Genomic DNA, 26,417 nt, shown 5'->3' with positions numbered 1-26,417 from the left:
CAGAAAATAATAATAATAATAATCATTAAATTATTAAAAATTGAAAAGTAAAACTAAATGAGTAGAGTATAACATACCTGATTTCTTTTTGGTCACATCTAGAGTTCCGAGTTCATAGGAGAAAATTGTGGAGATATTTTAATTTAATTTCAATTTTTATTTGTTCATATTTATGATATAGACAAGATCTTTTAGTTGGATGACGAGGAAGATAAGGTTAGAACATCATAAAACAAGGAAAAGTCAGATAAAGAGTAGTAAATAATTTGACTTATTAATTATGCTAACCAAAAAGCCAAATCAGCATACACGTCATGACACGTCATCAATCTCTCTTACCACAAAATCAAAAAACTCTTCACCAGCAGTGCCACGTCAACCTCTGATCTCTTGCTTCGGAGCTTCGCACTCTTCTCCAGTAAAATCCCGATTCCCGATATCTCGGAAGCTGGTTATTCAGTCAGTTTGTATACCCTTTAAACTCACCAAACCCACCTTATTTCTCCTCTTATTTACCTTCTTGCCATCGCTTTGCTCGAATCAACTGTCCGAGTATTACGTCTGACCATAATAATTCTTCCAAGATGAGACCGTCCACATCATTACTCACGTGGCAAGCACCCAGTTAACCTAGGAAAAACGTGCATAAATAGACACAACTACCGAACTGAACTGACTCCACAGTGTCAGAACCTAATTAGAATCCTACAAAACACAAGAATTAGTTGTTTTTCATGTTACACTTTTTTTGTTTTTTTGGTTGGATCTCTCATCTTATCTTTGATAAAAACCCCTGTAGTTATTATTGGGCATTTCCTTTACTGATATGGGCTAATTCTGTATTGAATTTTGATCAATTCAGTGGCGGGAGTTCGATGTTTTCGATCTGTAAGTGCTTATATACCATAAAAAAATTTGATATTTGCACTTAATTTTGATAAAAAAGATTTTCGCTAATTTTGTGATATTGGGTTGTTTGTCAATGACTGTTAAAGGATTAAAGAGTCTGTGGCTTGACTTTTGAGGTTTTATTAAAACCGAATTCCCGCTAAGAGATTCAAGTAAGTTAGTTAGTTTAGTTTAAAGTTTATTGAGGTAATCGGTTAAGAGGAGGTGAAGAATGGAACCCTCATGTGAGTTTTGTGGAAAGGAGAGAGCTGTGGTTTATTGTAAATCAGACTCTGCAAGGCTTTGTCTGCGTTGTGATGCGAGTGTACACTCTGCGAATTTGTTGTCACGTAGGCATCCTCGTTCACTTTTGTGTGATAAATGTAATCGTCAGCCTGCAACAGTCCGGTGTATGGATGAGAAATTGTCCATTTGTCAAACGTGTGATTGGAATTGCAATGGTTGCTCAAGTTTGGGGCATAGGTGTCAGGTATTGGAGTGTTACACAGGGTGTCCTTCTTTGGTTGAGTTTAGAAGCATTTGGTCTTCTGTTCTTGATATCCCTAATTCGAGTAATTCTGGTAATAGTTGGGGGCCACCTGGTTCTTTGCCACCAAATGACAATTGTGGGAATGATTGTTTGGAGCTAAGAGATAATAAGGGGTCATTTGGGTTGCTGACCAGCAAGTTGAATGAATTAGAGCCTTGGATGTCGAGTTCTTCTACGATTCCACCGAATCCAAATTACATGCTTTATTGTAGTGATCAAGCTCCCTTTTTCTCTGAGGGGTCTAATGAGCTAAAGGTATTATTTAAAAACTTTGTTCTTGAATTGCTGACTGCAATGTTTAAAGCCGCAATATTGTTGAAGACTTGACATTACACTTAACTTCATGTGCTGCAGGGTTCTGACTTAAAAGATCTTAAACTTCCAGATGGTGATGATCTCTGTGAAGTCCTCAACATGGATGATGTTCAGTTAGACTTCGAAGCTGGTGAAGAGATATTTGGCTGTTCACAAGGTCAATCTAGATACCAATTTGAAGATGTAGGGACTGATGGCATATTAATGGAGAAAAACTTATCAGTTACCGAATCTGATGGACCCATGGAGAATGCTTTAGAGGTTCTCCCTATATTTTAGAAGTTTCATGTAGATTTTTCATGAAGCAATCTTTGGTTATATATCTGATTATTCCTTCCTCTTTTTCATGTTTTAGCATCTTAGCTGAAGGATTACTTTTTTCACATGTTTATAAAGCAGCATAAAGTGTTTCGTCATCTTAACATTATTTGCTGAATTTTTAACTTCAAAGTTCTAACTTCATCTTGTTATTGTTATCATTCTCTTTGGTGTTTCTGGAACATGAAACGTTTTTGCTCAGGATTTTTGAGTGTTCATATACAGTTGCAAGCATGTCACTGAGCTCAAAATGCTTAGGCAATAAGTTTGGAGTCATTTATTCAGACCATGTGTGCTTGAAACAAGTTTTCACTCTTTTCAACTACTTTGTGGTGTTTGATACCATGCACACCTCCTAATGCCCATTGCCACACAAAAAAATATTCCCGAAATAAATAAATGCAACACCGAGGAACATTGTATGGCTTCTTGGCCAGTACTTGGCTCATAGTATTGTTCGAATACTGAAACACGGATTTCAAATCTTAATGATGAATAAGTTCTTATCAGATTATCAGGTATCTAATCTAATATTGTCAATGGTAATGAACATAATTGCAAATAGTAGTATATCTGTTCTTTGAAGTTCAGTTGAATTTTATACAAGTTTTATAAGGTTTTGCTTGCCAAAATCAGGTCTGCTTCTCACCTCTGTTTCGTTTTTTCAGGCATCATCATCAGGACAACAGGACTGTATGGCCTTTCAATCCTCTTGCATTGGTGGGACTGCCAGTGTGATGCAGGCCATGCCTAGTAGTGCCAATTGCATATTCCCAAATCCTAGTTGCAGCAGACACATCAATCTTGGATTTCCTGCTGGCCAAGTCCATCCAAGCATGTCACTTTCATTATCCAACATCACTGGTGAAAGTAGTGCTGCTGATTATCAAGATTGTGGATTGTCACCCGTGTTTCTACCGGGTGAATCTCTATGGGAATCAAACCTGGAAGCTAGCTGCCCACAAGCAAGGGATAAAGCAAAAATGAGATACAATGAGAAAAAAAAAACACGAATGTATGCGCTTTATCTCTCTTTATTTTATACACAATATAATGTTTTACATTTTAGGAAAATAGACCATATATTATGCCTTTCATGAGTATAGAAGTTGTTTTTTGATCTCCAAGATCAAATTAGCATACCAGATTTTTCATGGATAGTCTATTGATTTCTAGTACTTTTATTCATCTACACTATTGCTCTCCGTTATCTCCATTTGAAAACAATTTTTAGACAAATAATTTCATTAACTAAATGGAAAAAATAAACATAGAGAAGAGCAAGATATTATCTCTCTTTGACATCTTTTGAGGTTCATCAACCTAAAGTGCATAAAGCCTTTTTTTTTATTTTTTTTTTTACAGCAAAGAGAATATGAATCCAGGTGATCAAATACTTTCTGGCGTAGATATTAATATTGTTAGATTCTTATGATTTGGTTGGATCAGTATGCTAGGACCATGATTCTTGTATAAGCCATGGAGACTTTAACTGCTATAAATTCTCAGTGATCTTGATCTATATAATCCTTTCTAAAAAAAAAATAAAAAAAAAAAATTTCTTCTCCTAATGGATTTTGGACATTTTTCATGTGTAGGTTTGGTAAACAAATAAGATATGCCTCAAGAAAAGCCAGAGCTGATACTAGAAAACGTGTGAAAGGTAGATTTGTGAAGGCGGGTGAAGAATATGACTATGATCCTCTTGTGACGAGAAACTTTTGAGTCCCCAAATTTCTGTCTCTTAGTTCGTAAGACAAGGATAAAATGATAAGGTACAAATCTTTCCATCTGCAGATATATAGATTTTGTACTTTGTAATAGTAAGACGGACTTTAAATATAGAAGCAATTGCTAGCTACAGCATGTATACTCAACTCAATGATGCCTTAGATTTTAAATACTTTGAGGCTATTTACACAGATTAGAATTTTGCCATGCAATATGATTTGATGAAAGATCTTTCCTAACAAAAAAATTTAACAGAAAGAACAAGATAAGATAATGAATTTGCTGTCATCTCCTGAATGCTCCAAAGATGAGCTTGTGCTTTCATTCTGATTATTCGGCTTAATGCATGGGGAAGAAAAGTAAAATGGACCAAGGATGGAAAACTTTTAAATTGGTTAGTAGAGCAGGAGATTGATTATAAAAGTGAAGCTTTCAATGAAAATGTGATCGATATTGGATGATAACTGACAATATAATGGGGAAAAAAAATATTTAGACATTCTTGCTAGGGAAAACTGTGCAATTCTTTCCGTATTCAGTTGAATATTTTTCATTTCATCTTGGCATCTCTTTCTCTTTCATACACTTTAACACGTGTTACCCTTTTGAACATCTAACTGATATTATCTTTGCAGGTATACATACTATTCTTCTCTAAATTAAGCCGGGAATTCTAAATAGCTGATTCAATGTTCCATCTTTCTAACAGGTATCCCTGTCTCTGAAGAGCCTGATAATATTAAGTGCTTCACTTATTCATACATTTTAGAATCAACATGATAAAAATCTCTAAAAATTTACGATTTTTTAGCCTTTTCTGGTTCTTATTTATTTTCTTTGATATATAAGCTTATTCATTTTCACATTCACAGATCCGTGATGGTAAAATTCATGGACACTGGAGCAACCAATGATGACTATGGCATCCCTGAACTGCCTCAATGATCATTTTAAGTAGTAGAGTTTCCTTATCATAATGGATTCAATTATTCATATAAGACTGCTTATGCGCACCACGATGCTGTCGCATGACTATTCCATTTTTTCTTGCCTCACCCAAAGTAGATCCTCATCTTGCTTTTGCTGCACCTCCACTGGTCTTGCCATAGGGAAAAAAAATTCATTAACGAAATCTTACTTTTAGGTACATTATGTGCATTTATACTGTCCGCCAATACGTGTTCTATGTAATAAACTTCAATTTACGGTTGAGAATTTGGCACAGAAAGTATAACTTCCATTGATGAGAATAAAAGTAATTCATATACCTTTTTATACTTGTTTATTTATGCCAAAATACATTTCTGACCGTATTTCTCTTTCTTTATACAGTAACTACTCCTTACCTTTATAGAAAAAAGTTTAGTTGCTGAGAAAGAAATAAAGACATCAAATAACTTTTGGAGATAACATGAAATTCCAATCAATAAGAATCCTTATGAGAATTCCAAAGAGACGTTTACTTATTTTCTGTACATACTCTGATTGTCAATTGTTAATGCTTTAATGCATACATTGATAGAGAGCACAGTTTGCTAAAAAACTGGGTTACCTGATGGGATTCCAAAACTCATCTTACACAGTTACAGTATTACATGGAAGTTGTAGTTGCAAAACACAATCTTCACAATATGATGAAGACAACAGTTTGGTGTTGACATAAGCTATCAGTTAAAAGTTGGAATAATACTACACACACATCATTTGGAAAATGATGTATTACTCAGTTGTGGTTGCTGGCAACAAAAACATGAGGCATGTGACCATCTTTATTCGTAACCCAGACACAGACTTATTCCCTGTGAATTTCTGTGGTCATCTGCAGATATTAAAAGCATCAGATCATTGGGATTCTCTTGTGGTGATAACTTATCGTGGCTTTTTGCACTGTAAAAAGAACGACATCAGTCGTCAAATTTCTGATTACCATGGACCACCAGCTCAACAATATCTGATAATGCTGTGTGTGTTTGTACATATACTCTTTTAAGCTGGCGAAAGTTCTCACCACGCAACGCTTTTTCTGATGTAATTCAATTTTTGTCATGACCTGTTTATAGTAACATCAGCCACAAGCCACAGGTTCCATGAACCTAATGGCTCAATAATGTATCATAAAGCATCTAAAAGAAACACACAACTGCTACTGCAGAGAGAAATTTCGAGTAAATTAAGTATTACTTGTGCGAACAGTAATAAACAAACTATTAAGTTTATTAGAGCCGCAGAATTCATCAATTGTATCAGAATGAGTTCTATCTTTGTGTTTATACCCAGTGTTTAGAGCTGGATCTTGTGTAAATTAATGGTATTTTCATTTTTTCCCGACTCAAAATTTCATCTTTCTATCCAGACTAAGAATATCATACGACAAATAAAATTAATTATCATAACAATATAAAGCTTACTATACAGAAGAAAAATAAAGATTCTGTGACGGTGGAGAGCAACAAATTGAAGAACAACCATGCAGACATAAGTGAGTCATTCTAGAGGCTTGCATATTACTCAGAATTACATACAGATAATTTCCAGGTGATCTCATCAATTATCCGAACACATTTATAATACTAGCCGCCCCAGCCCCTGTATCTTATATTTTCCCAGGAATTTAAGCTTCTACTGCCTCTAAAATTGAATATGTAGCATATGAAAAATTTGACCTCTTTATCACAATTCTCTCTGTCATCATATATAGCCTCAGGCACAAACTTGTCATCCATTCCATTGATCGGCACACCGGACACAACCCAATAACTAAAATCGGATTGCTTAGCCCCAAAAAAAAAAAACAACAAAAAAAAAGGAGGAGGAGAAAGTAATGAAACAAAAGATCAAAGAAACAGAAAGGGTGTTTTAAGTATTCTTGAACTCTTTTTTTCAACCTTGGAATTGCACCTCCTTTCAACCCAACTCACCATTGTTGGAAGCAAAACCTCAAGCGAAGCTCCGATGAGGTATCGTTGCGTGAGGTTTTGACATGTGTTGCAGAGAAAACACCTAATATGTCTGAGAGCTAAGAAATTAGCTTCGTGCACCCATTTGTCACATTTTCTACATAGAAATGCATCATCAGCTTGGCAATACAATGAAGCCCTCTTACCACAAAGCTCACAACAAATCAAACGTGAAGTAGTATTGTTTACATTAACTGAAACTTCATCCTTGAAAGAGAAACCAGTAGCTTGTTGTGTACCTCTGCACATTTTAGAAGGCTGAATGTATGTAAGCTAGAAAGTTGGTTGATATTGGCCAGCCTATTTATAAGGCTGTTGGTATATGTGAATGTATATAAATATAAAATTCACATGGAGTTGGAATATTAACATGATGACATAAATGTCAACTACATGACAGGACACAATTGTCATTGCTTCTCTTGGGTTCTTTTATCTGTCGTATTATTAGAGCATAAAAACTTGAACTTGTGGTCAAGAAAATACTTTTACAGTACCAGTTGAGTAAAGTTAACAAGGGAATCTTTTCGGAAGGTGTTAAATTAAGTTATAATGATATTGAGAGAAAATTGTGACTCCACTAATTTTATATAAAGCTAAATTAGAGGCTTTTTCAGGGATTTTATGGACCATGATTTTTGTAGTTGAGTGGTTACCAAGTCAATTTGATTTACTGGTTGTATGGTCTAAAATTAAAGCAATTTAATAGTGGTGCCCACCAAAGGGATATAGAGCTGTGCACAAGTTGAGGTTGGAAGGTGAATTTTGATGAACCCCAATTCATGGAAGCTACGTGGAGACCCAACACTGGAAGGGATGTCAACTCCTTGTCCACAAGTTTCTCCACCGTTGATACATGAGTCCACCTGTGTGGTTGAAACTTTTATAAGGCCGTCTAATATGTGATAATGATAATCGTTTGGTCAATTTTTGAAGACTAAAATTGGTCAGTACATGCCCTTTTCAAACAAGCAAAGGTGTTTGTGAAAATGAGTGAGGCAGATTCACTCTTCCCATCTGTCCTAAGCTATGCTGTTCTCACACGCTACTGCCAGCCAACCACAAAAACAATCTTGCTAGTGCTTCCATGTGTCATATTATTGAACTACTTTTAGGCTTTAGCAGCCGATTTACTTTTAAAGTTTTATCCTCATCTTATTGAGCCGACCTATTTGCTCTCTCTACTCATTTTCTGACACAGTCAATTGATACTGATACCTTCAATTATCTAATTTTATCAAACATCATTGACATATCTCATCCCACTTTGTTTTTAATTGATTTACAATGGACTTTATAATTTTTTTCAATTTTCTAATCTGAGTGGGTTCCTCATTTGAAGGAAAAGTCTTGGTGCAGTTTAAAATTAGGTTGAAGATATGACTGGACATGGCCTAATACTATTAATTCTTTCTTGTTAATATATTTTATTATTTTTCTCTATGCTGAATAGACCATAGCCTTATTTTATTTTATCAAATAGGAGTATATATACAAACTTTTATTTTAATTACTATTAGATTTACAATTTTGTCACACAAAACAAAACCGTATTGGGTTCTTTCACGAACCAAGTTAGTCTTGGGCTAGATTTGGTGTGAGCCCTGCTTTTAGATTTCATTTCAGGGGTTTGTGCCGCCCTTAGAGCTCCTCCGCCTAGTCCAACAGCAGACCCATATTGGGCCTTAATTTTAATGGGCCATTCCGGAGGCGTTCCACAGCCCCATAAACTGGCTTCAAAGGGAAGAATCATCATTTTCTATGTTATGTGTCGTTTGACTGCTGTAACTAAAGACAAGACAAAACTCAGTTCGATTCGGACTATGATTCTGATACAACTCGAGCCTCTCTGCTGCGAATCGTTCGATTTCGATGCAGAACCAACACAACTACAACAGAAGAAAAAAACCCATCATTTCTTTCCTGAAAGCTGATCAAGCTCACCTCCCTTTTCCCGCCAGAATGCAGCCAAATATGCTAAACCCATCGCGAGTCAAAACCCTTCTTTTACTTCTTTCTCTCCTCTTCATCCTCTACCTCATATGCCACGTATCCACTATCAAGGCACCATCACTTTCCGACTCACTCGCCGCCGATATCGTCTCCAGAAGTCCTATTTCGCGCTGCCATGTCCTCTTTGCCATCGCCTCCTCCTCCAAATCCTGGCCCCGCCGCCTCTCTTACATCCGCCTTTGGTACTCTCCGGACTCCATTCGAGCTCTCGCCTTCTTAGACCGCAACGTACCCGATAATTCCTCCTCGGACCCCACACTGCCACGTGTTGTGATCTCTGCTGATACTTCAAAGTTCCCTTATACCTACCCAAGGGGTCTGCGGTCCGCCATCCGCGTGGCGCGTGTGGTGAAAGAGGCGGTTGATCTGACGGACGAAAGTGACGGTGTTCGGTGGTTTGTGTTTGGTGACGACGACACCGTTTTCTTCGTGGACAATTTGGTAAAAACGCTGTCGAAATATGATGACAACAGATGGTTTTATGTGGGGAGTAACAGCGAGTATTACGAGCAGAATGTGAAGCACTCGTTCAATACGGCGTTTGGTGGAGGTGGGTTCGCGGTTAGCCACTCACTTGCCAGGGTTTTAGCTAGGGTTTTGGACTCTTGTTTGATTAGATACCCGCATTTGTTCGGAAGCGACGCCAGAATCTTTTCCTGCTTGGCTGAATTGGGTGTTGGCTTAACCCATGAACCCGGGTTTCATCAGGTAAAACTTTTTATATATATTGTAATTGATTAATTTGCTTCAATTTATATATAGCCAATGTTGATGTTTATATAGGCTTAAACATAGCTTGAGTGGGTAGCATAAAATGTGCAGTGTAGCTTTACTCGAGTTAGTTCTGCTATTAATTTGCTTCAATTTATATATCGCCAATGTTGATGTTTATATAGGCTTAACATAGCTTGAATGGTAGCATAAAATGTGCATAGTGTAGCTTTACTCGAGTTAGTTCTGCACTATTACGCAGTTACGAAACATATAAGGGATAGAGGCTTTAGTGCACTGCCTTTCTAAATAATTACAATGACGAGATTAAATAGATTTGAGATGTTATCTCTTTCAAATTTCTTTTGTGTTTTAAAATAACTCCAATTTTCCACAGTTCTGGTCCTAAAATATGTACATATATATTTTTGCTTATGTGGAAATGCATTTGAAATGGTAGAATACAATGCCAATGGGGTTTGTTTCCACATGGAAGAGTTGACTTGTATATGTTTGATATTCTGCGGCTTGATTGTGGTAATCAAACGCTAATAAGACTGAGGTAGTCATGCTTGCTCTTTTCTTATTTTCTCTGAATAGAGATTTGGCTGTTGCAAGTTTTGTGGTTAGTTGNCTCTTTGCTCTCTCTACTCATTTTCTGACACAGTCAAGTGATACTGATACCTTGTTTTTAATTGATTTACAATGGATACTTTATAATTTTTTTCAATTTTCTAATCTGAGTGGGTTCCTCATTTGAAGGAAAAGTCTTGGTGCAGTTTAAAATTAGGTTGAAGATATGGCCTAATACTATTAATTCTTTCTTGTCTCTATGCTGAATAGACCATAGCCTTATTTTATTTTATCAAATTGGAGTATATATACAAACTTTTATTTTAACTACTATTAGATTTACAATTTTGTCACACAAAACAAAACCGTATTGGGTTCCTTCACGAACCAAGTTAGTCTTGGGCTAGATTTGGTGTGAGCCCTGCTTTTAGATTTCATTTCAGGGGTTTGTGCCGCCCTTAGAGCTCCTCCGCCTAGTCCAACAGCACACCCATATTGGGCCTTAATTTTAATGGGCCATTCCGGAGGCGTTCCACAGCCCCATAAACTGGCTTCAAAGGGAAGAATCATCATTTTCTATGTTATGTGTCGTTTGACTGCTGTAACTAAAGACAAGACAAAACTCAGTTCGATTCGGACTATGATTCTGATACAACTCGAGCCTCTCTGCTGCGAATCGTTTGATTTCGATGCAGAACCAACACAACTACAACAGAAGAAAAAAACCCATCATTTCTTTCCTGAAAGCTGATCAAGCTCACCTCCCTTTTCCCGCCAGAATGCAGCCAAATATGCTAAACCCATCGCGAGTCAAAACCCTTCTTTTACTTCTTTCTCTCCTCTTCATCCTCTACCTCATATGCCACGTATCCACTATCAAGGCACCATCACTTTCCGACTCACTCGCCGCCGATATCGTCTCCAGAAGTCCTATTTCGCGCTGCCATGTCCTCTTTGCCATCGCCTCCTCCTCCAAATCCTGGCCCCGCCGCCTCTCTTACATCCGCCTTTGGTACTCTCCGGACTCCATTCGAGCTCTCGCCTTCTTAGACCGCAACGTACCCGATAATTCCTCCTCGGACCCCACACTGCCACGTGTTGTGATCTCTGCTGATACTTCAAAGTTCCCTTATACCTACCCAAGGGGTCTGCGGTCCGCCATCCGCGTGGCGCGTGTGGTGAAAGAGGCGGTTGATCTGACGGACGAAAGTGACGGTGTTCGGTGGTTTGTGTTTGGTGACGACGACACCGTTTTCTTCGTGGACAATTTGGTAAAAACGCTGTCGAAATATGATGACAACAGATGGTTTTATGTGGGGAGTAACAGCGAGTATTACGAGCAGAATGTGAAGCACTCGTTCAATACGGCGTTTGGTGGAGGTGGGTTCGCGGTTAGCCACTCACTTGCCAGGGTTTTAGCTAGGGTTTTGGACTCTTGTTTGATTAGATACCCGCATTTGTTCGGAAGCGACGCCAGAATCTTTTCCTGCTTGGCTGAATTGGGTGTTGGCTTAACCCATGAACCCGGGTTTCATCAGGTAAAACTTTTTATATATATTGTAATTGATTAATTTGCTTCAATTTATATATAGCCAATGTTGATGTTTATATAGGCTTAAACATAGCTTGAGTGGGTAGCATAAAATGTGCAGTGTAGCTTTACTCGAGTTAGTTCTGCTATTAATTTGCTTCAATTTATATATCGCCAATGTTGATGTTTATATAGGCTTAACATAGCTTGAATGGTAGCATAAAATGTGCATAGTGTAGCTTTACTCGAGTTAGTTCTGCACTATTACGCAGTTACGAAACATATAAGGGATAGAGGCTTTAGTGCACTGCCTTTCTAAATAATTACAATGACGAGATTAAATAGATTTGAGATGTTATCTCTTTCAAATTTCTTTTGTGTTTTAAAATAACTCCAATTTTCCACAGTTCTGGTCCTAAAATATGTACATATATATTTTTGCTTATGTGGAAATGCATTTGAAATGGTAGAATACAATGCCAATGGGGTTTGTTTCCACATGGAAGAGTTGACTTGTATATGTTTGATATTCCTTGGCTTGATTGTGGTAATCAAACGCTAATAAGACTGTGGTAGTCATGCTTGTTCTTTTCTTATTTTCTCTGAATAGAGATTTGGCTGTTGCAAGTTTTGTGGTTAGTTGAGAGGCAAATTTCTTAGTTTTTTTATGTTTGACTAGCTTGACATGCGGGGAGATTTGTTTGGAATGCTTTCTGCACATCCATTATCACCGTTGTTGTCTCTTCATCATTTGGATGCTGTGGAGCCAATCTTCCCTAATATGAACAGGACACAAGCTCTGGGACACCTTTTCAAAGCAGTGGAAGTTGATCCTGCCAGAATTTTGCAGCAAACAGTTTGTTATGACCATTCAAGGCAACTGACTGTTTCAGTTGCATGGGGTTATGCTATTCAGGTGTATGAAGGCAATGAATCTCTTCCTGATCTCCTTTTGTTGCAGAGAACCTTTACACCATGGAAGAGAGGTGCAAATGTTGACTCTCATTTTATGTTTAATATGAGAGACTATCCAAGAGATCCCTGTAAAAGACCAATTGTTTTCTTTCTTGAGAGTGTTATATCTGATAAAAGCGGTGTGTTAAGCAACTATATCAAGCATTTTGTTGGAGATTGTGTTAGAGCTCATGCTTTGGAGAATCTTGAACTGATTAGAGTGTTGTCGCAGAAAGTGGAACTTGATGTTGAAGAGGTAGTAATGAATTGGTTTGATATGCTTGATTATGGTTTGGAGGTCAAAATATTATAAATTGTACTGTTGACTTTTTTATCATGCTATTTTCATATTCTAATTGGTTTTGCTATTGTCCTGTACACATTTTATCATCCATTTTGCAGATGGAATCTCCTCGCCGTCAGTGCTGTGACATTTCTCCTATATTTAATGAATCAATGACTATACAAATTAGACAATGTGGGCTTGATGAGCTGATTTCCATGCATTTCTAGCATCTTCTAAATGGCTGCTGATTAGAGATGCAATAAATAAGCTTGAGGAGTTCGACTTAGTTTTGGTGTGAGCCTCAGAATAGCCGTGTAAATAATAAGGTAACGTCTTACTACATAAAGTTTCGATTTGTTACGTAAGTTGCTTGATTTGTTTCTCAAATAGAGGACTGTAGTAATTGGTAATTTATTGTACGAGTGAAAATGTGATCAGACCACAAGAATGCTGGTGTATGGTAGGGGGCACAAGGGAGTAAAGTAGTGGATTATGGGGATGCTGGCAGGAAGCTTCTACTGGTATGAGTTGTTAAAGTTAGTTTTAGGAGTGGACAGATGGCAGTGATCAGATGGACTGGGGAGGGATTCTGTTATTGAGAGAGAAAGCAGGAGAATAAAGGAAGGATCAAGGGAGAATGGAGGGGATTCAGAAAAATAGAGAAGAAAATAGGGAGGAGCAAACCCACGAAGTCTAGCATTTAGGGAGGAGCTGGCCCTTGAAGTCCAGTGTTATCCTTGTTTTGTTTTTGCTAATTTTCCTTTTTGGTATTGGTTGATTGTTGGATTGGTTTGGTTGTTTTATCATCTTTGTAGTTGTTTATATATATATATATATATATATACTGGGCATTTTGGTTGCTGGTTGGTTTTGTTCATCTGGGTTTATTGGCTGTTGGCTGTTATTGTTAACTTTTTGGTTGAGTTTTAGGAGAGGTTCCTATCAAAATGCCAGATCATTGGTAGGTTAGAATGAATATCCTTTTCCCAACCTCCATAAATTCTTTATGACTTCATACATGTAGCTGTAGACTGTAGTATTTGCTTGCCCGTTGAATTACCTCAACATGTGACTGCTTGTTTATGTCAAGGAAAAATTCTGAGGAACTTCAGAAAAATATTTATGTCATTATGTTATTTGTACTGGAAATGGTTTTCACTCAAGTTGCTGTTCGTGTTTCTTGTCTCAATTTTCCTTCTTTTTTTATTTATATAAATAAATTTTGAGCTTGCTCGCTCAATATAATCTGAGTTTTGTATGCGTCTTTCAACATGCTGCTATTTCTGCAGTAATTCAACTCATAAACTGCTTGACTTTGAAATTTCAGTGACCTGACTGATATCATTCTTGTTTCTGCTATAACATAACTGCTTATTAAAATAGATAAACCTGACACGTCTGTTTGTTGTGGCAAGTCCTCTTTCTTTAATTTATTTTTTGTGGGAGTTTTGGCAAGTCTCTACTTGAATGTAGATTTGTTTTGACTAATATCTCTTTTCCTTTTCTTAGAAATATCTTTAGTTCCATTTATTTTATTAAGTGAAATAATTCTGTCTGAAGATTGATGTAGTAATAATGTGGAAAGGTGAAAATTCTCGAAAAGCCCTCAAAAAGGGTTTCCAATGTGGAAAGGTGAAAATTGTCAAAAAGTCCTCAAAAAGGGTTTCCAATTACTGTAATTCCTTTGTTTCAGGACGAATAACACGCTTGAAAATGTTTGAGGATCATCAAAATCATGGAACCAAGCTGATCTTTGAATCTCCAATGGATGCAGATATCCTTTCCTTCAAAAAGTTCTGACTGCAATTATTGATAGAACTCTCCAACAAACCTTCAGTTATTTAGAAGGGTTATTTATGTCCTAGAAGCAGGTCATGTTTTGTGAAAATATGGTTTGACTGATTTGCTAATTCAGCATGGAACTGACGGAACGCAGGCAATGGATGATCATCACAAGGGCAGATAGAACTGAGTAATATGAAATGTGAGATTTGATAGTGGTGAAAGTGTACTTGTGTTTACTTATTTTGTAGTTAAATTTTGGAAGTAATTTATTGAAGTAAAACATTCAGGAGATTGATTAATTCATAAATAATATCGTCTCCTTTGAAAGCTGTAACAGCTGTTTAAGCGTGCTGAGGATTCTTGGAGTTAGCTTTATTTATTTATTTTTTATTCGGGGTTGAACTTCTTGTGCTTTGTTTGCTGATGATCCTGGATAATTTCAGGATTCGTGGGAAGACAATTTGAGTTTGATACAATTTAGAAAAAAGAAGCTCGACTTTTTGACCGATTATTATGTTTGCTGCTGAAGTAAATTTTTGTTTGGTGGTTGACATGTGGCCTGCAATTCCTCCATGATTGATGGAGATGTAGGAAAATTTCTAAGTTCATGAGCCTGAAAAGCGAAAAGCATCGTGATAAATATCTTTGTAGTTGTTGGCTGGTAGGTAAGGTAACTATAAAGTTAATCTCACTGTATTGATACCTTCTTCTGTGGGATTTAGAAATTAATATGGATGGGCACCAGGTGGACTGTTTTTGAAAATATTGTGGGAACGTGGACCATGTAAAAAATCGATTTTGACTACTTTTAAGAAAGATGTAGCATGTTTTCCCACTTGCGTTTATTTTATTTTCTCCAAGATAATCAAACGTTGGCTTTTTACATAGTAGATGACTAGATTCATCATCTTCGAAATTATAGTCTTTTATTTTTCAGTTTTCTAATTGAAAATCTCAATAGCAAATAATAAAGCTACGCGTGTCCTCTTTTGTCGAGGAAAGTAACCACGTGGAATCGTTGAAATTTGACTTGTGTCTCTTTTCCAAATCCAACCATAACCTTCCACATGGTACAGGTCTTTGGCCTTTAGCTACCAATTAAACTTTAACATTTATTAAATCATTTTTTTTTAGTTCATCAAATGGATCTAACTGTTGCCAACGCCATTATCAAAGACAAATAGTTCTAGGCTTCTAGCTACATCTCTCTCCCTGCGGTCAAATAATCAATGTCATTAACCCTAACTTGAACCAGACAATCCATTACCTGGACCATTCTGAATGGCCAAGATATAGTACGAATACCTACTCCACGTTTTTTTCTCAACAAATGGAGATATAACTGATAACGTGGAAGTGTCAAAATTTGTAGGTTGCTTCCGCCTTTGATTGCGTTAGTGAATGGTAGGTAGTATATATATATATATTCAAACTTCTCTTCTCTCTTTAGCTGAACAACTCACCTAAACTTGCTGAACATTAAAAATGCTCCAAAACTGATCAGAATTCCGTATGAACCCATTTCTTTTTTTTCTCTCCGACTCCGATCGATACCATTCAAAATGCAGTTTCTCCGCTCAACAATCAAAACACAATCTTCATCTTATTTGATTAACCTTCTGTTGATCTCTTCTTCTGTATGCATCATATTTCTTTTTGTTTCAATATTCTTAGTAGGTTCTTCAAGGACTGCAGATCTATTCTCTTCTTCTTCGCATGATGTGTATGCGCCTGCCAGTCTTGAGCATATTGTATTTGGAATTGCTTCTAACAAGAACTCGTGGCCAAAGCGTAAAGAATATGTCAATCTTTGGTGGAGACCTGAGAAAATGCGAGGATGTGTATTCCTTGAAAGCATGCCATCTGATATAGATTCACTTAGTAATGATAATAGTTCTCTTCCACCAGTTTGCATCTCTGAGGACACTTCACGATTTCGTTATACTTATAGAGGAGGTCTGCGATCGGCGATTCGAGTTGCGCGTGTTGTTCTAGAGACTGTTGCTCTTAATCACTCCGATGTGCGGTGGTATGTTTTTGGTGATGATGACACAGTTTTCTTTCCCGATAATCTAGTGAAGACTCTATCAAAGTATGACCATGGACTGTGGTACTACATCGGGTCAAATTCAGAGGTTCATGAACAAAATAGATACTTCAGTTTCAAAATGGCTTTTGGTGGAGCAGGTTTTGCCATAAGTGCTCCTCTAGCCAAAGTTCTGGCCAAGATTTTTGATTCATGTATTGAGCGATATCCTCACCTTTATGGAAGTGATGCTAGGGTTTACTCTTGCTTGGCAGAGCTTGGTATAAGCCTCACACGCGAGCCCGGTTTCCACCAGGTATCAATTCATTAACTCTTAAGTTTATTGTTCATAATTAAAGTCTCAAATATTATATTAAGCGGCTTTTGTGTAGTTTTTTCTCTTTTTTTTTTTTTTTTTTTAACTTGTTTGGGGGTATGTTGAATTCAACCAGTTTGATGTTCGGGGCAATCTCTTTGGCTTGTTGGCTTCACATCCCACAACGCCTTTGGTATCCGTCCATCACTTAGATCACATGGACCCTATCTTTCCTAACTTGACAACAATCAAGGCCCTGGAACATTTATTTGAAGCTGCAAATGTTGATCCTGGGAGAATTTTACAACAAACCGTTTGCTATGACCGTTGGTTTTCATGGACTATTTCTGTGTCCTGGGGTTATGCTGTTCAGGTGTTTGGCAGGCATATGAATTTACCAGATGTTCTGCCAGTGCAAGAGACATTCCAGGAGTGGAAGAAGAGAAATACCAAACCACATTATACTTTTAATTCAAGAGAACTTCACCCTGACCCCTGCCAAAGACCCACAATTTTCTTTTTGGATAATGTAACTTCTGGAAGGGATGGGATTTGGACTAGTTACAGGAAATCATATGCAAACTGTTCACACGACATGGCTTCTCCAAGAAAACTTGATGAAATCAGAGTGCTGTCACATAAATTAGAGCTTGATCTTACAAAGGTATTCCTTATACTCTTCTTTGGAACACTCTGCATTTAATTTTTTTTTTTTTTTTTTAAATGCTCAATTTGTTTTCGTAAAAGGAACTTATTGTTAATTTAATGTTGCATTCAGTTACGGGCTCCTAGAAGGCATTGTTGTGATGTTTTACCATCTTCCACTGGCAAAGTAATGGAAATTGCCATCAGAGAATGCAAAGAAGAAGAGCCAATCCACATGCATTGATATCATTCGAAATTAAGCATATGGTCAATGCAAAGTTATATCTCTATCTAGATTTTAAGCTTTTCTTTATAATATATATTATATAAAACATGCGATTGTGGAGGTATAATTAATTGCAAAACAACGTAATTGTATACCAGATTAACGTTGTCCACTGAGTATAGAATAGTAGCAAATGGGCATCACGAACGCAGGCCCATGTGAAGGGAACTTCAGAGAAAATCATTGATTTGATCTGGCGAGAGATTTGATATCTTACTTGGTAAGTTGAAGAAAGCCCTTTTCAAATATGGCGTGGGGAGATGTTTAGCTCAAGTTTCATCTAAAGTTACTTGAAAAAGCTTCAACAATGTATCTTTTATATTTAGCTTAAGTATGATTTTCTCAATTTGTAGCATGTGAAGAAACTTGTGAATGACACCAAGGAAGTTTTAGTTTTACTTTCTTGTAACATTTGACTTATACCATAAATAAGAAACTAATAAACCAATATTTTACAGTGTAGAATGTTAGCCATGACTCAAAACCTCTATTGATCTAAGCTTTCTCCGGTCAAGACTCAAAATACCATGAGAAACCATATTCTCTGCCTCAGTTATGGCCTATTAAGCATGAATATAGATTGTGCAGGACACCGTATTTGGGTCCAGGAATTTCAAATTCAATGGAATGTAGAAAGAGGCAGAAAGGTACGCCTACACCATTGACGGCGAGGAGCTGCGAAGCTTCGGTGAGCTTTTATCATGGTCCAAAGCAATTAACTCAATCTAGCTTAATACAAGTATTATAAAGTCCTCAATGATGGCAGCTAACAAATAATAAGAGTTATCTGACTATGTAATGCTTTGGACGAGTTTAAAGAGCAGTATTAAGTAATGTTTCAATTAAATGGTAATGGTATGTTTCCACTCTCCTAATTTCTTATAATGTTCAAGAGATTTCGACTTATCATACTTTATTGTTGAAATGGAAGATTAATTACGTAATTCCTATTAATGGAAAAGTAGAATGAAATTCATCTTTTCAATTATATAGGAGGTCTTTAAAGAAGGCTTAACTGATCAATGATGTATGCATATATTCATAGGCCTAGGCTTGGACTGATGATAAATTGGGTTCGGTATATTTAAATCTTCAAATATCAGTTGACATTACTTCGTGCTTACAAATGTCAGGAACTGGCGAAATTTTGAAGATTTATTTTATGTACACATCAAGTGTCTTATATTTGATTGAATCTTGCTTATATCAAACCTTGTGGAAAGTTTAAATCTTGCTTAGATCAAAATCAAATGTCCAAAGATATTGTATTATTAAATTGGCCGGCCTATCGGTCAATCTGAGCTTGTAATAAAATAGTGGTCTTTTTCTTCAGGCCTTTGATTTTGACTATAAAAAAGTAATTGCGCGTTTCACTAAAATGAATTATAAATTCTGCTGGAAATATTATTATAAAACTCGTCCATAATAAAATAAGGGTGGGTCGTATTGATTTGCTCTCAAGAATAAAGTTAAGGCATTTGGATTTTGTGAATCTTGAGAATCTGACCAGGACAATATGACCACGAGTCATACCCTCCTCTATCGAACTTGTCCTTTGCCAGCCGGTAGAAGTTGCTAGAAATAGAGATTCAAATATCAGCATCGTCATCAGTCAGCTTGTTCAGATGGTCAAGAAACACGTATTCTGTATATTCTTCCTTTTACCATATCAAACTTGTGTTGGAAGATAAAATAATAACAAGTATGAGAACATAAGTTCGGGTGAGGCACTCTATATTCATTACAAATTACTAGATCCTTTATACTCTGCTGCATCTTCTGCTTCACAAGATCCCTCTGCCAATTGCATAATGCAATCTCTTGCATTAACAGCTCTGACATAATACCTATTGTCATCCCTTTTTTATTCTTACAATCCCACTAATTAGATACGTCACTTGTGATTCTGCAGATAATCACACTTCTGGGAGTGTCTCTCAGCAAAATCTGAACCTGACTCTAAGCTCACTGGCTTTAAATGCTTCCCGAACAGGCTTTTTCATGACTACTGTGGGTCAGAACGTTAATACTACTGTTTACGGACTCATACAGTGCAGAGGTGATATTTCAAAGGAAATTTGTCAAGCTTGTGCAAATAATGTTACTAAAGAGATCGTCCAATTCTGTCCTAATAAGAAGCAGGCTTCCATAGGTTATGATTATTGTTCACTACACTATTCTGATAGGAGCTTCTTCACTACTGTTAATAGCTACATAAGACTTCATAGATACAATCCGGCAAACATAACAGACTCCGTGGTTTTTAACAGGCAGTTGCAAAATTTGGTTAACCCTCTATCATCTAATGCTGCATCTATTCCTTCCAAGTTTGCTACCGGGAGCATCAATTCTACAGATTATACGTATATATTTGCTATGCTGCAGTGCACAAGGGACTTATCAGACAGTAGCTGTTCGGGTTGCCTTCAAGATGTCATCCGTTTTATTCCTCAGATCTGTGGTGGAAAAAATGGTTGTAGATTATTCTCTATAAGTTGCAATCTCCGGTTTGAAGTATATCCATTCTATGCATTGTCACCACCGCCTCCTACTTCTGCAAATCCACCTGCTATTACGCTGCAGCCGAATTCAACTAGTAGCGAAGGTGTGATATTTGGTGCTTTTAATCTAAACTTTTGCTTCTCTGAAAAAAAACCACATTAAAATTTCAATTGTAGAAACATATAAGAACCTTTTAGAAGAAAAGATGAAGCGATGATATTGTTGTTATATCCCGTTTATGCAGAGAAGAGGAGCACTTCAAGAGCCATTATTAGTTTTGTGATCATATCTGTGGCTGTAGCTGCTGCGTTGGCAGTGACATCATTACTCTGTGGTTGCTTCTTTTGGAGAAAGGCCAAGAAAAATAGGGTTGGTAATCACCTTTTATATTCTCTAAAATTCTTCAAAGTTTTGTGAGTTCAGTGGTGTTCATCAATTTCATAACTGTCAATAGTGTCCAACTCTTGATGTGGTACAATTTCAAAACTTCCATTGTCAAGGAATCTCAATAGTGTTTCTTTTTTTCCTGTGTCTTTTTGGCATTCAGATGTTACTTCGGAAGATGGAGATAAAAACATGGAATCACTTTTGATGGGAATAGACACACTTAAAGCCGCGACAAGAAACTTTTCAGATGAATATAAACTTGGACATTGTGGTTTTGGTCCAGTTTACAAGGTACTGCTTCTTTGATATCATTATGCATGCTATGATATTCGCTGAATCGCTCTGTACTTAGCAACACTTTTGGTATACATGCCTGCAGGGACAACTGTTTGATGGGCGTGAAATAGCTGTGAAAAGGTCCTGAAGAGCTGAAAACAGAGGTGATATTGGTGGCTAAACTGCTGCATCGGAACCTGGTTAGCCTGTTGGGCTTCTGCTTGGAGGAGGAAGAGAAGCTGCTTGTCTATGAATTCCTCCCCAACGGGAGCTTGGACAAAATTTTATTTGGTATAGCAATTTTGCCTATTATTTCATTTCCGCCTGTTGATTATCATGTCTTCTTTCTTTTTCTTTTGATTTTCTTTTAGGCCTTGTCATTAACACAAACAATAATTTGTAACTTTTGGATGAGATAGATGAAAGGAAACGGTTTAGCCTGGAATGGGAAATAAGGTACAAAATCATTGTTGGGATTGCACGAGGGTTACTTTACTTACATGAAGACTCACAGCTCAGAATTATTCATAGGGATTTAAAAGCTAGCAATATTCTATTAGATGAACACATGAATCCCAAAATTTTAGATTTTGGTTTGGCAAAACTATTTGGTGAAAGCTAGACACAAGGCAACACAAATCGGATTGCTGGGACATAGTAAGTTCACATTTTACTCACAATTCTTGAACATTATTATAATTTGAAGCAGTCAATCTGCAACTAACACAAAGCAATTATCTATTTGTTGATGGCCTGAACCGGGTACATGGCACCGGAGTATGCTAAGCATGGACACTTTTCAACCAAATCCGATGTCTATAGTTATGGCGTTCTAATTTTGGAAATCATAGCTGGTAGAAAGAATTCAAGTTTCTGGAATACATTAAATCTTCCGAGTTATGTAAGTATATATACTGTCAGGTTTTTCTGTTAATGGTAAATTAATTATACGATTGGCCTACCCTTACTGATTTAATTGGCACGGTTGATAATTGTTATAGGCATGGCAACAATGGACCAATGGAACTGCTACTGAGCTGTTGGATCCGGTGCTGGGTGATCAATGGCCAAGATGTGTAGTATTGAAATGCATCCACATTGGATTATTATGTGTTCAAGAAGCCGCTGCTGATCGACCTACTATGACTGAGATTGTGACGATGTTTAGTAGTTACACTATAACCTCACCAGTACCCTCCAGACCAGAATTTTTTATTTCTAGGGGAAGTTCTGAATCAGATATGGGGATGGAGGATTGTAGACCATCTCAATCAAAGAGATCAAATCCTGACTTATCTCAACAATCTGTCAATGAGGTGACAATGACTGATTTAGATCCTCGATAGCATCGCTCGGGTAATTGAACTGATAATGAAGCATCGAAATTTGATAACACTTATGAATGCTTGATCTTGTTGTATGAACATCATAAGTTGACCTTTTGGGTTGGTACTTCATTGTTTTATAGCTAGCTGGGCATGGTCTGTTCTGTGAATTGAGTTTTACTTTTTAAATTCTGAACTTGATATAAAGGATTGATCAAGCCACCTTATACCAAAATGCCAATCCATTAAAGAAGTAACTCAGAATTTTGTTATTCAGATCACTGGATTTGACTCATTCAAAATTTACAAATGTGTGGGATGCATAGATCGCTATTTCAAAAATTATCCAAACGCATATTGTCCTTCAAGGATCTTAATTAAAACCTTTAATTGTATTCTAGAAACAGTGTTAAGGTCAACGTAGAAGATCTTCTTTTGAATATTTATTTGTAATTATTTTATTCTGTAATTGTCAAACCTTGACTTCTTTATTATTGCTTCAAACAGGGAGAGGAATTTATTAATGAATGAATTAAAACAAGAATAGTGCTTTTCTGTAGTCTTTTTTTACTAGAAAGTGCAAGAAGTGGGGTCGGAGCTATAGTTTTTTAAATCTTACGGGAGCGATAATTTGATTCATTGCCGAACTTCAGACTTTCAACGACATAGACGATAAAAATGTGTTTCAATCCACGGGATAATTATCTAGACCAATAACGCAACGCGAGCAATCTATCCACTGTGACACCTAGAGGTAGGAAAGGCCCGGGCTCAAATAATCAGGGACTGGTCCTGGGGCCATAAGATTTCTCAGGCCCAGACCGGTCCTATGGGTTTGGACAATTTTTTTTTTTTATAAAATTTTATTTTAATATCTATATTTATTGTTAATTTAATATTAAATAGATGGTTTACTTTAAATTCATACATCCGAGTTCTCCATTTGTGTGGAGGAATATCATTAATAGTAAAAGTGTGGAGTTTTGCTGAAGCTATATAAGAGTCACGCTCAGCCGTACTATGATGGGATTGTCGATATATAGGCGAAGAGTCTGGAATAGAATCATCACCTTCAGGCATCTCATCATCAATCTCAGAGACAACATGTGGTCTTGAAGATTCGGGTTGATGGGTCATCAGTTGGGGACAAACATTAGGATGTTGATAAGAAGTATCACTTTCAAAGTTGAAGCCACTTTCAAATGATTCATCAGTCGAAGACATATCAGCTTCTGATTCTGTTTGGAAGGTAGATAGAGAATCTTGAGAAATACCCGAAGCTGCAAGATGTTGCCTTTCTGTCATGTCTCTCAAAAAAGAGCTCATAAAATTGGAAGAGACAAGATTTTCTGAAGAGACAAGATTAGTAGAATTTTGGCGGTCTTCCATCATCATTATTTGCATTGGAGCCTTATCCTTAGATAAAGGACGATGAGGCTTAGGAGATGGAGGATCGGAATGACTGGAAGAGAAAGAGTCAGGTATATCATCGGATGGTTTCTGCGTTTTAGCAGCATATTTTTCTTGCTTCTTTTGTTCCCGTTCCAACTTAATCTTTTCATCACGTTATTTGCGGAGCTTGGCATATAACTGTTTAGAGTTGCCAAAAGCCTGAACAACGTCAAAAGGTATATGATGTGAGACCAAAGGTTGACTAATCTTTGGGAAAGGTGAAAAAGAGGCTTGTGGTCATGCTGTTGAAGAATCAAAAGGATTTGGCACCTAAGACATTTCAGGAAAAGTCTGTGGTTGTTTGAGTTTTTGCTTAAAATATTCCTGCTGAAGCGATGCCATTTGGGTTTTTAGCGACTTCATTTCTGCTTTTTTTTCTGGAGAAATTGAGCTAAATAGCTATGAGAGGTGCTAACAAATGTGCATTAATTCCTGATGGAGCTGATCAATCCGGTTTTGAAGATGATTAATCTGTTTTTGTAACCGAGAAATCAACATAGTGTGGTTCTGAGACTGAGAGTCAACCTGATGAGCTACCAGATCTAATTTTTGTTCAATTCTAGTAATGGTTTTATTTTGGGCTAAAGCATTTTCAGTTTGCCAATTGAGAACTGCTTTAGCTTGGGAGAGTTTTGGAGTGGATCCATCAGGCTGTATGACTTTGGAAGGAACCACTTTTGGTTGTTGAATCGCCGATTCCTTAAGAGAAGGAAAGTCTGTGTCATAATTGAAATTTTGTCCTGTCTGTTGGGGTTTAGAAGATTGAATCATCAGAATACACTGAACATGTGGAGTATGAACAAAAGGTGAATGGGTTGGTTTGTTTTCTTTTGCAATCCACCGAAGAGCCTGCTGATAACATGGTAAAAGCTGTTTAAAGTAAGGTGATTTAATAAGTTTGGATAGTTTTAAAGGTGATTTGGGTTTAGGTTTCGGAGGGATTTCCCATGAAGGATTAATGGATGGTGATTCTTTCAAGGCTGGTAGAGAATATATGACATAATAGTCAAATTTACTAGATGGTTGACCAAGAAAGCTAACTTTAGGATCATGGTCTTCAAATCTGGAGTGAAGATCTTTTTTACTGCACCGAGCTGTCTATTTTTTTGGTCTAAAATGGTTTCATCTGGAAAGATAATGCTCCTCTAATTCCCAAATAGGATCATCACGACAGTCTGAGCATTGACAGTCAAGATCAAATGGAATGTGACCAGTGACTGGATCAAATTGATAATAGACAAGAGCACTAGATTGTTGAAATGAATGAATGGAAAGTCCAGATTCCCGTACTATTGTAGCTGGTAAGATTGGAGTGATCATGAATTGAGTTTGTCGAAAACTCAAAGGTGGAGCACTGGGAGTTGCTGGAGACTTGAGTCTGATAGTTGTTGTTTCGTCAGGGTTATCATGCATGGTAGATTCTGTAGAAACCACTGGAGTTTCTTTTTTATTAAGAGACTCATAACTCATCACCCAAGAGTCTGGTAACAATTTAATCAAATCATCTCTGGAAATCTGCTTGGGAATATGGATGCATTGAGGAGAATTCTAAGAGTCAACAGTAAGGAGCAGCGCATCAGTAGTCGTAGGAATAGCGAGATCAAAAGCATGGTCTTGGATCCATCAAACCATCTGATAATGCAAAGTAGCTGCAATACTCCCTGGATTTAAATCTGCACCAACTATTTGTAATTGAACTTTAAGAGATTTGGAGCAATGAACATCAGAAAGAGACATATTGAAATTAGGAAACAGTGTCATAACGACTGTCCCAACATTCAAAGTTATTTGTGCCATTCCCATACAAGCATGTTGATATTGGACAAATTTGGTGTCCAACAAAGCGATTCGAACAGAGACTGGGAGTCCTTTTCTACCATGATAAGATAGAGCTAGTCTGATAGCACCAAAGTGGACATGAGAGTATCTTTCACGGATCCATTGGGCAATGAATTCTTGAGGGATTTCCAAAGTAATATATTGTTCTTGAGTTGTGGCTGGAATTTGACACTTATCAAAAGTATTAGTCTGGACATACTCTTTAACTGGCTTTCTGGAAGGTCTAACAAGAGTTTTAAAGGTTTTAGGCAAAGAAGAAAAGGACTTGGAAAATGCTGTTTATGGATTTACAATTGGAGGGATAGTATCTTGGGTTTTTTTATTTTCTGGGATATAAGATATTTCATACAAACTATCGACTTTAGAAGAAGATCTAGATAAGCTAGTATTTATGGGAGCAATAAACATAGATAAAGCTGAAGAGGATTCCATATGCGTGAGTTCAACCTCTTAGATGTGTAATATCACCTCAAATGGTAAGAATAGCTCAAGACCCAAACATTAAACATAAAAATAAAACATAAGACATAAGACATAACCCAAACTTAAAGGAGCCAATATTCGAGGGGAGGTAATCCTCCCCACACACAGAAATTGGAACCAATAAGTAACTTAGAGAAGCCAATATCCGAGGGGAGATAATCCTCCGCGCACACAGAAATTGGAATCGATAAGTGGTTTGGCTCTGGTACCATACGGGTTACTAGACCTTAGAGATGATGTCAGAAGATCGTGGAATATGCATGTGGGA

General features: G+C 37.0%; 5 protein-coding genes across 8 annotated transcripts; 4 read left to right on the top strand and 1 right to left on the bottom strand.

The window, feature by feature from the left end:
• The first annotated feature begins 414 nt into the window (after positions 1 to 414).
• LOC116112499 (zinc finger protein CONSTANS-LIKE 12-like) lies at positions 415 to 5,474 on the top strand. Of its 2 annotated transcripts, XM_031398631.1 has the most exons (7): positions 415 to 888; positions 996 to 1,693; positions 1,793 to 2,014; positions 2,740 to 3,086; positions 3,670 to 3,846; positions 4,438 to 4,511; positions 4,675 to 5,474. In XM_031398631.1, the coding sequence occupies exons 2-5, from the start codon at positions 1,121 to 1,123 to the stop codon at positions 3,794 to 3,796; spliced, it is 1,269 nt and encodes a 422-aa protein (XP_031254491.1). In that variant the 5' UTR covers positions 415 to 888; positions 996 to 1,120; the 3' UTR covers positions 3,797 to 3,846; positions 4,438 to 4,511; positions 4,675 to 5,474. The 2 variants fall into 2 exon arrangements, with proteins under 2 accessions (XP_031254491.1, XP_031254492.1); XM_031398632.1 differs by lacking the exon at positions 4,438 to 4,511 and having other exon boundaries at positions 415 to 1,693.
• A 107-nt stretch (positions 5,475 to 5,581) lies between these two features.
• On the bottom strand, positions 5,582 to 7,275 carry LOC116112512 (B-box domain protein 30-like). Its single transcript, XM_031398645.1, has 2 exons — positions 6,721 to 7,275; positions 5,582 to 5,621 (listed from the first exon to the last, which is right to left on the bottom strand). Exons 1-2 carry the CDS (start codon positions 7,006 to 7,008, stop codon positions 5,595 to 5,597), a joined length of 315 nt encoding a protein of 104 aa, XP_031254505.1. The 5' UTR covers positions 7,009 to 7,275; the 3' UTR covers positions 5,582 to 5,594.
• Positions 7,276 to 8,513: 1,238 nt separating this feature from the next.
• On the top strand, positions 8,514 to 15,118 carry LOC116112509. Of its 2 annotated transcripts, none has more exons than XM_031398641.1 (4): positions 8,514 to 9,480; positions 12,267 to 12,797; positions 12,944 to 13,153; positions 14,521 to 15,118. In XM_031398641.1, exons 1-3 carry the CDS (start codon positions 8,632 to 8,634, stop codon positions 13,052 to 13,054), a joined length of 1,491 nt encoding a protein of 496 aa, XP_031254501.1. In that variant the 5' UTR covers positions 8,514 to 8,631; the 3' UTR covers positions 13,055 to 13,153; positions 14,521 to 15,118. The 2 variants fall into 2 exon arrangements, with proteins under 2 accessions (XP_031254501.1, XP_031254500.1); XM_031398640.1 differs by lacking the exon at positions 8,514 to 9,480 and adding an exon at positions 10,666 to 11,594.
• A 696-nt stretch (positions 15,119 to 15,814) lies between these two features.
• On the top strand, positions 15,815 to 18,335 carry LOC116112551. Of its 2 annotated transcripts, XM_031398675.1 has the most exons (4): positions 15,815 to 16,954; positions 17,091 to 17,618; positions 17,733 to 17,877; positions 17,984 to 18,335. In XM_031398675.1, exons 1-3 carry the CDS (start codon positions 16,175 to 16,177, stop codon positions 17,841 to 17,843), a joined length of 1,419 nt encoding a protein of 472 aa, XP_031254535.1. In that variant the 5' UTR covers positions 15,815 to 16,174; the 3' UTR covers positions 17,844 to 17,877; positions 17,984 to 18,335. The 2 variants fall into 2 exon arrangements, with proteins under 2 accessions (XP_031254535.1, XP_031254534.1); XM_031398674.1 differs by having other exon boundaries at positions 17,733 to 18,335.
• A 575-nt stretch (positions 18,336 to 18,910) lies between these two features.
• On the top strand, positions 18,911 to 22,396 carry LOC116112545 (cysteine-rich receptor-like protein kinase 10). Its single transcript, XM_031398670.1, is given in 8 exon segments — positions 18,911 to 18,963; positions 19,775 to 20,490; positions 20,632 to 20,760; positions 20,935 to 21,045; positions 21,192 to 21,341; positions 21,470 to 21,707; positions 21,810 to 21,951; positions 22,052 to 22,396. Coding segments are annotated over 8 exon segments (1,884 nt in total).
• Positions 22,397 to 26,417: the final 4,021 nt, after the last annotated feature.

Source organism: Pistacia vera, unplaced genomic scaffold, assembly GCF_008641045.1.
Source record: "Pistacia vera cultivar Batoury unplaced genomic scaffold, PisVer_v2 Contig663, whole genome shotgun sequence".
Classification (NCBI taxonomy): Eukaryota; Viridiplantae; Streptophyta; class Magnoliopsida; order Sapindales; family Anacardiaceae; genus Pistacia; species Pistacia vera.
This window is presented reverse-complemented; position numbering and strand designations above follow the sequence as displayed.

What these genes read in the sequence shown, in the direction of transcription:
- LOC116112551 (XM_031398675.1), top strand. Translation starts at nt 16,175, where the DNA reads ATGCAGTTTCTCCGCTCAACAATCAAAACACAATCTTCATCTTATTTG. An exon ending in GCGAGCCCGGTTTCCACCAG is followed by an intron (nt 16,955 to 17,090) that starts GTATCAATTCAT and finishes GAATTCAACCAG; the next exon opens with TTTGATGTTCGGGGCAATCT. An exon ending in TAGAGCTTGATCTTACAAAG is followed by an intron (nt 17,619 to 17,732) that starts GTATTCCTTATA and finishes TGTTGCATTCAG; the next exon opens with TTACGGGCTCCTAGAAGGCA.
- LOC116112509 (XM_031398641.1), top strand. Translation starts at nt 8,632, where the DNA reads ATGCAGAACCAACACAACTACAACAGAAGAAAAAAACCCATCATTTCT. An exon ending in ATGAACCCGGGTTTCATCAG is followed by an intron (nt 9,481 to 12,266) that starts GTAAAACTTTTT and finishes ATGTTTGACTAG; the next exon opens with CTTGACATGCGGGGAGATTT. An exon ending in TGGAACTTGATGTTGAAGAG is followed by an intron (nt 12,798 to 12,943) that starts GTAGTAATGAAT and finishes TCCATTTTGCAG; the next exon opens with ATGGAATCTCCTCGCCGTCA.
- LOC116112512 (XM_031398645.1), bottom strand. Translation starts at nt 7,008, where the DNA reads ATGTGCAGAGGTACACAACAAGCTACTGGTTTCTCTTTCAAGGATGAA. An exon ending in AGGTTTTGCTTCCAACAATG is followed by an intron (nt 5,622 to 6,720) that starts GTGAGTTGGGTT and finishes TAATATCTGCAG; the next exon opens with ATGACCACAGAAATTCACAG.
- LOC116112499 (XM_031398631.1), top strand. Translation starts at nt 1,121, where the DNA reads ATGGAACCCTCATGTGAGTTTTGTGGAAAGGAGAGAGCTGTGGTTTAT. An exon ending in AGGGGTCTAATGAGCTAAAG is followed by an intron (nt 1,694 to 1,792) that starts GTATTATTTAAA and finishes CATGTGCTGCAG; the next exon opens with GGTTCTGACTTAAAAGATCT. An exon ending in GAGAAAAAAAAAACACGAAT is followed by an intron (nt 3,087 to 3,669) that starts GTATGCGCTTTA and finishes TTTCATGTGTAG; the next exon opens with GTTTGGTAAACAAATAAGAT.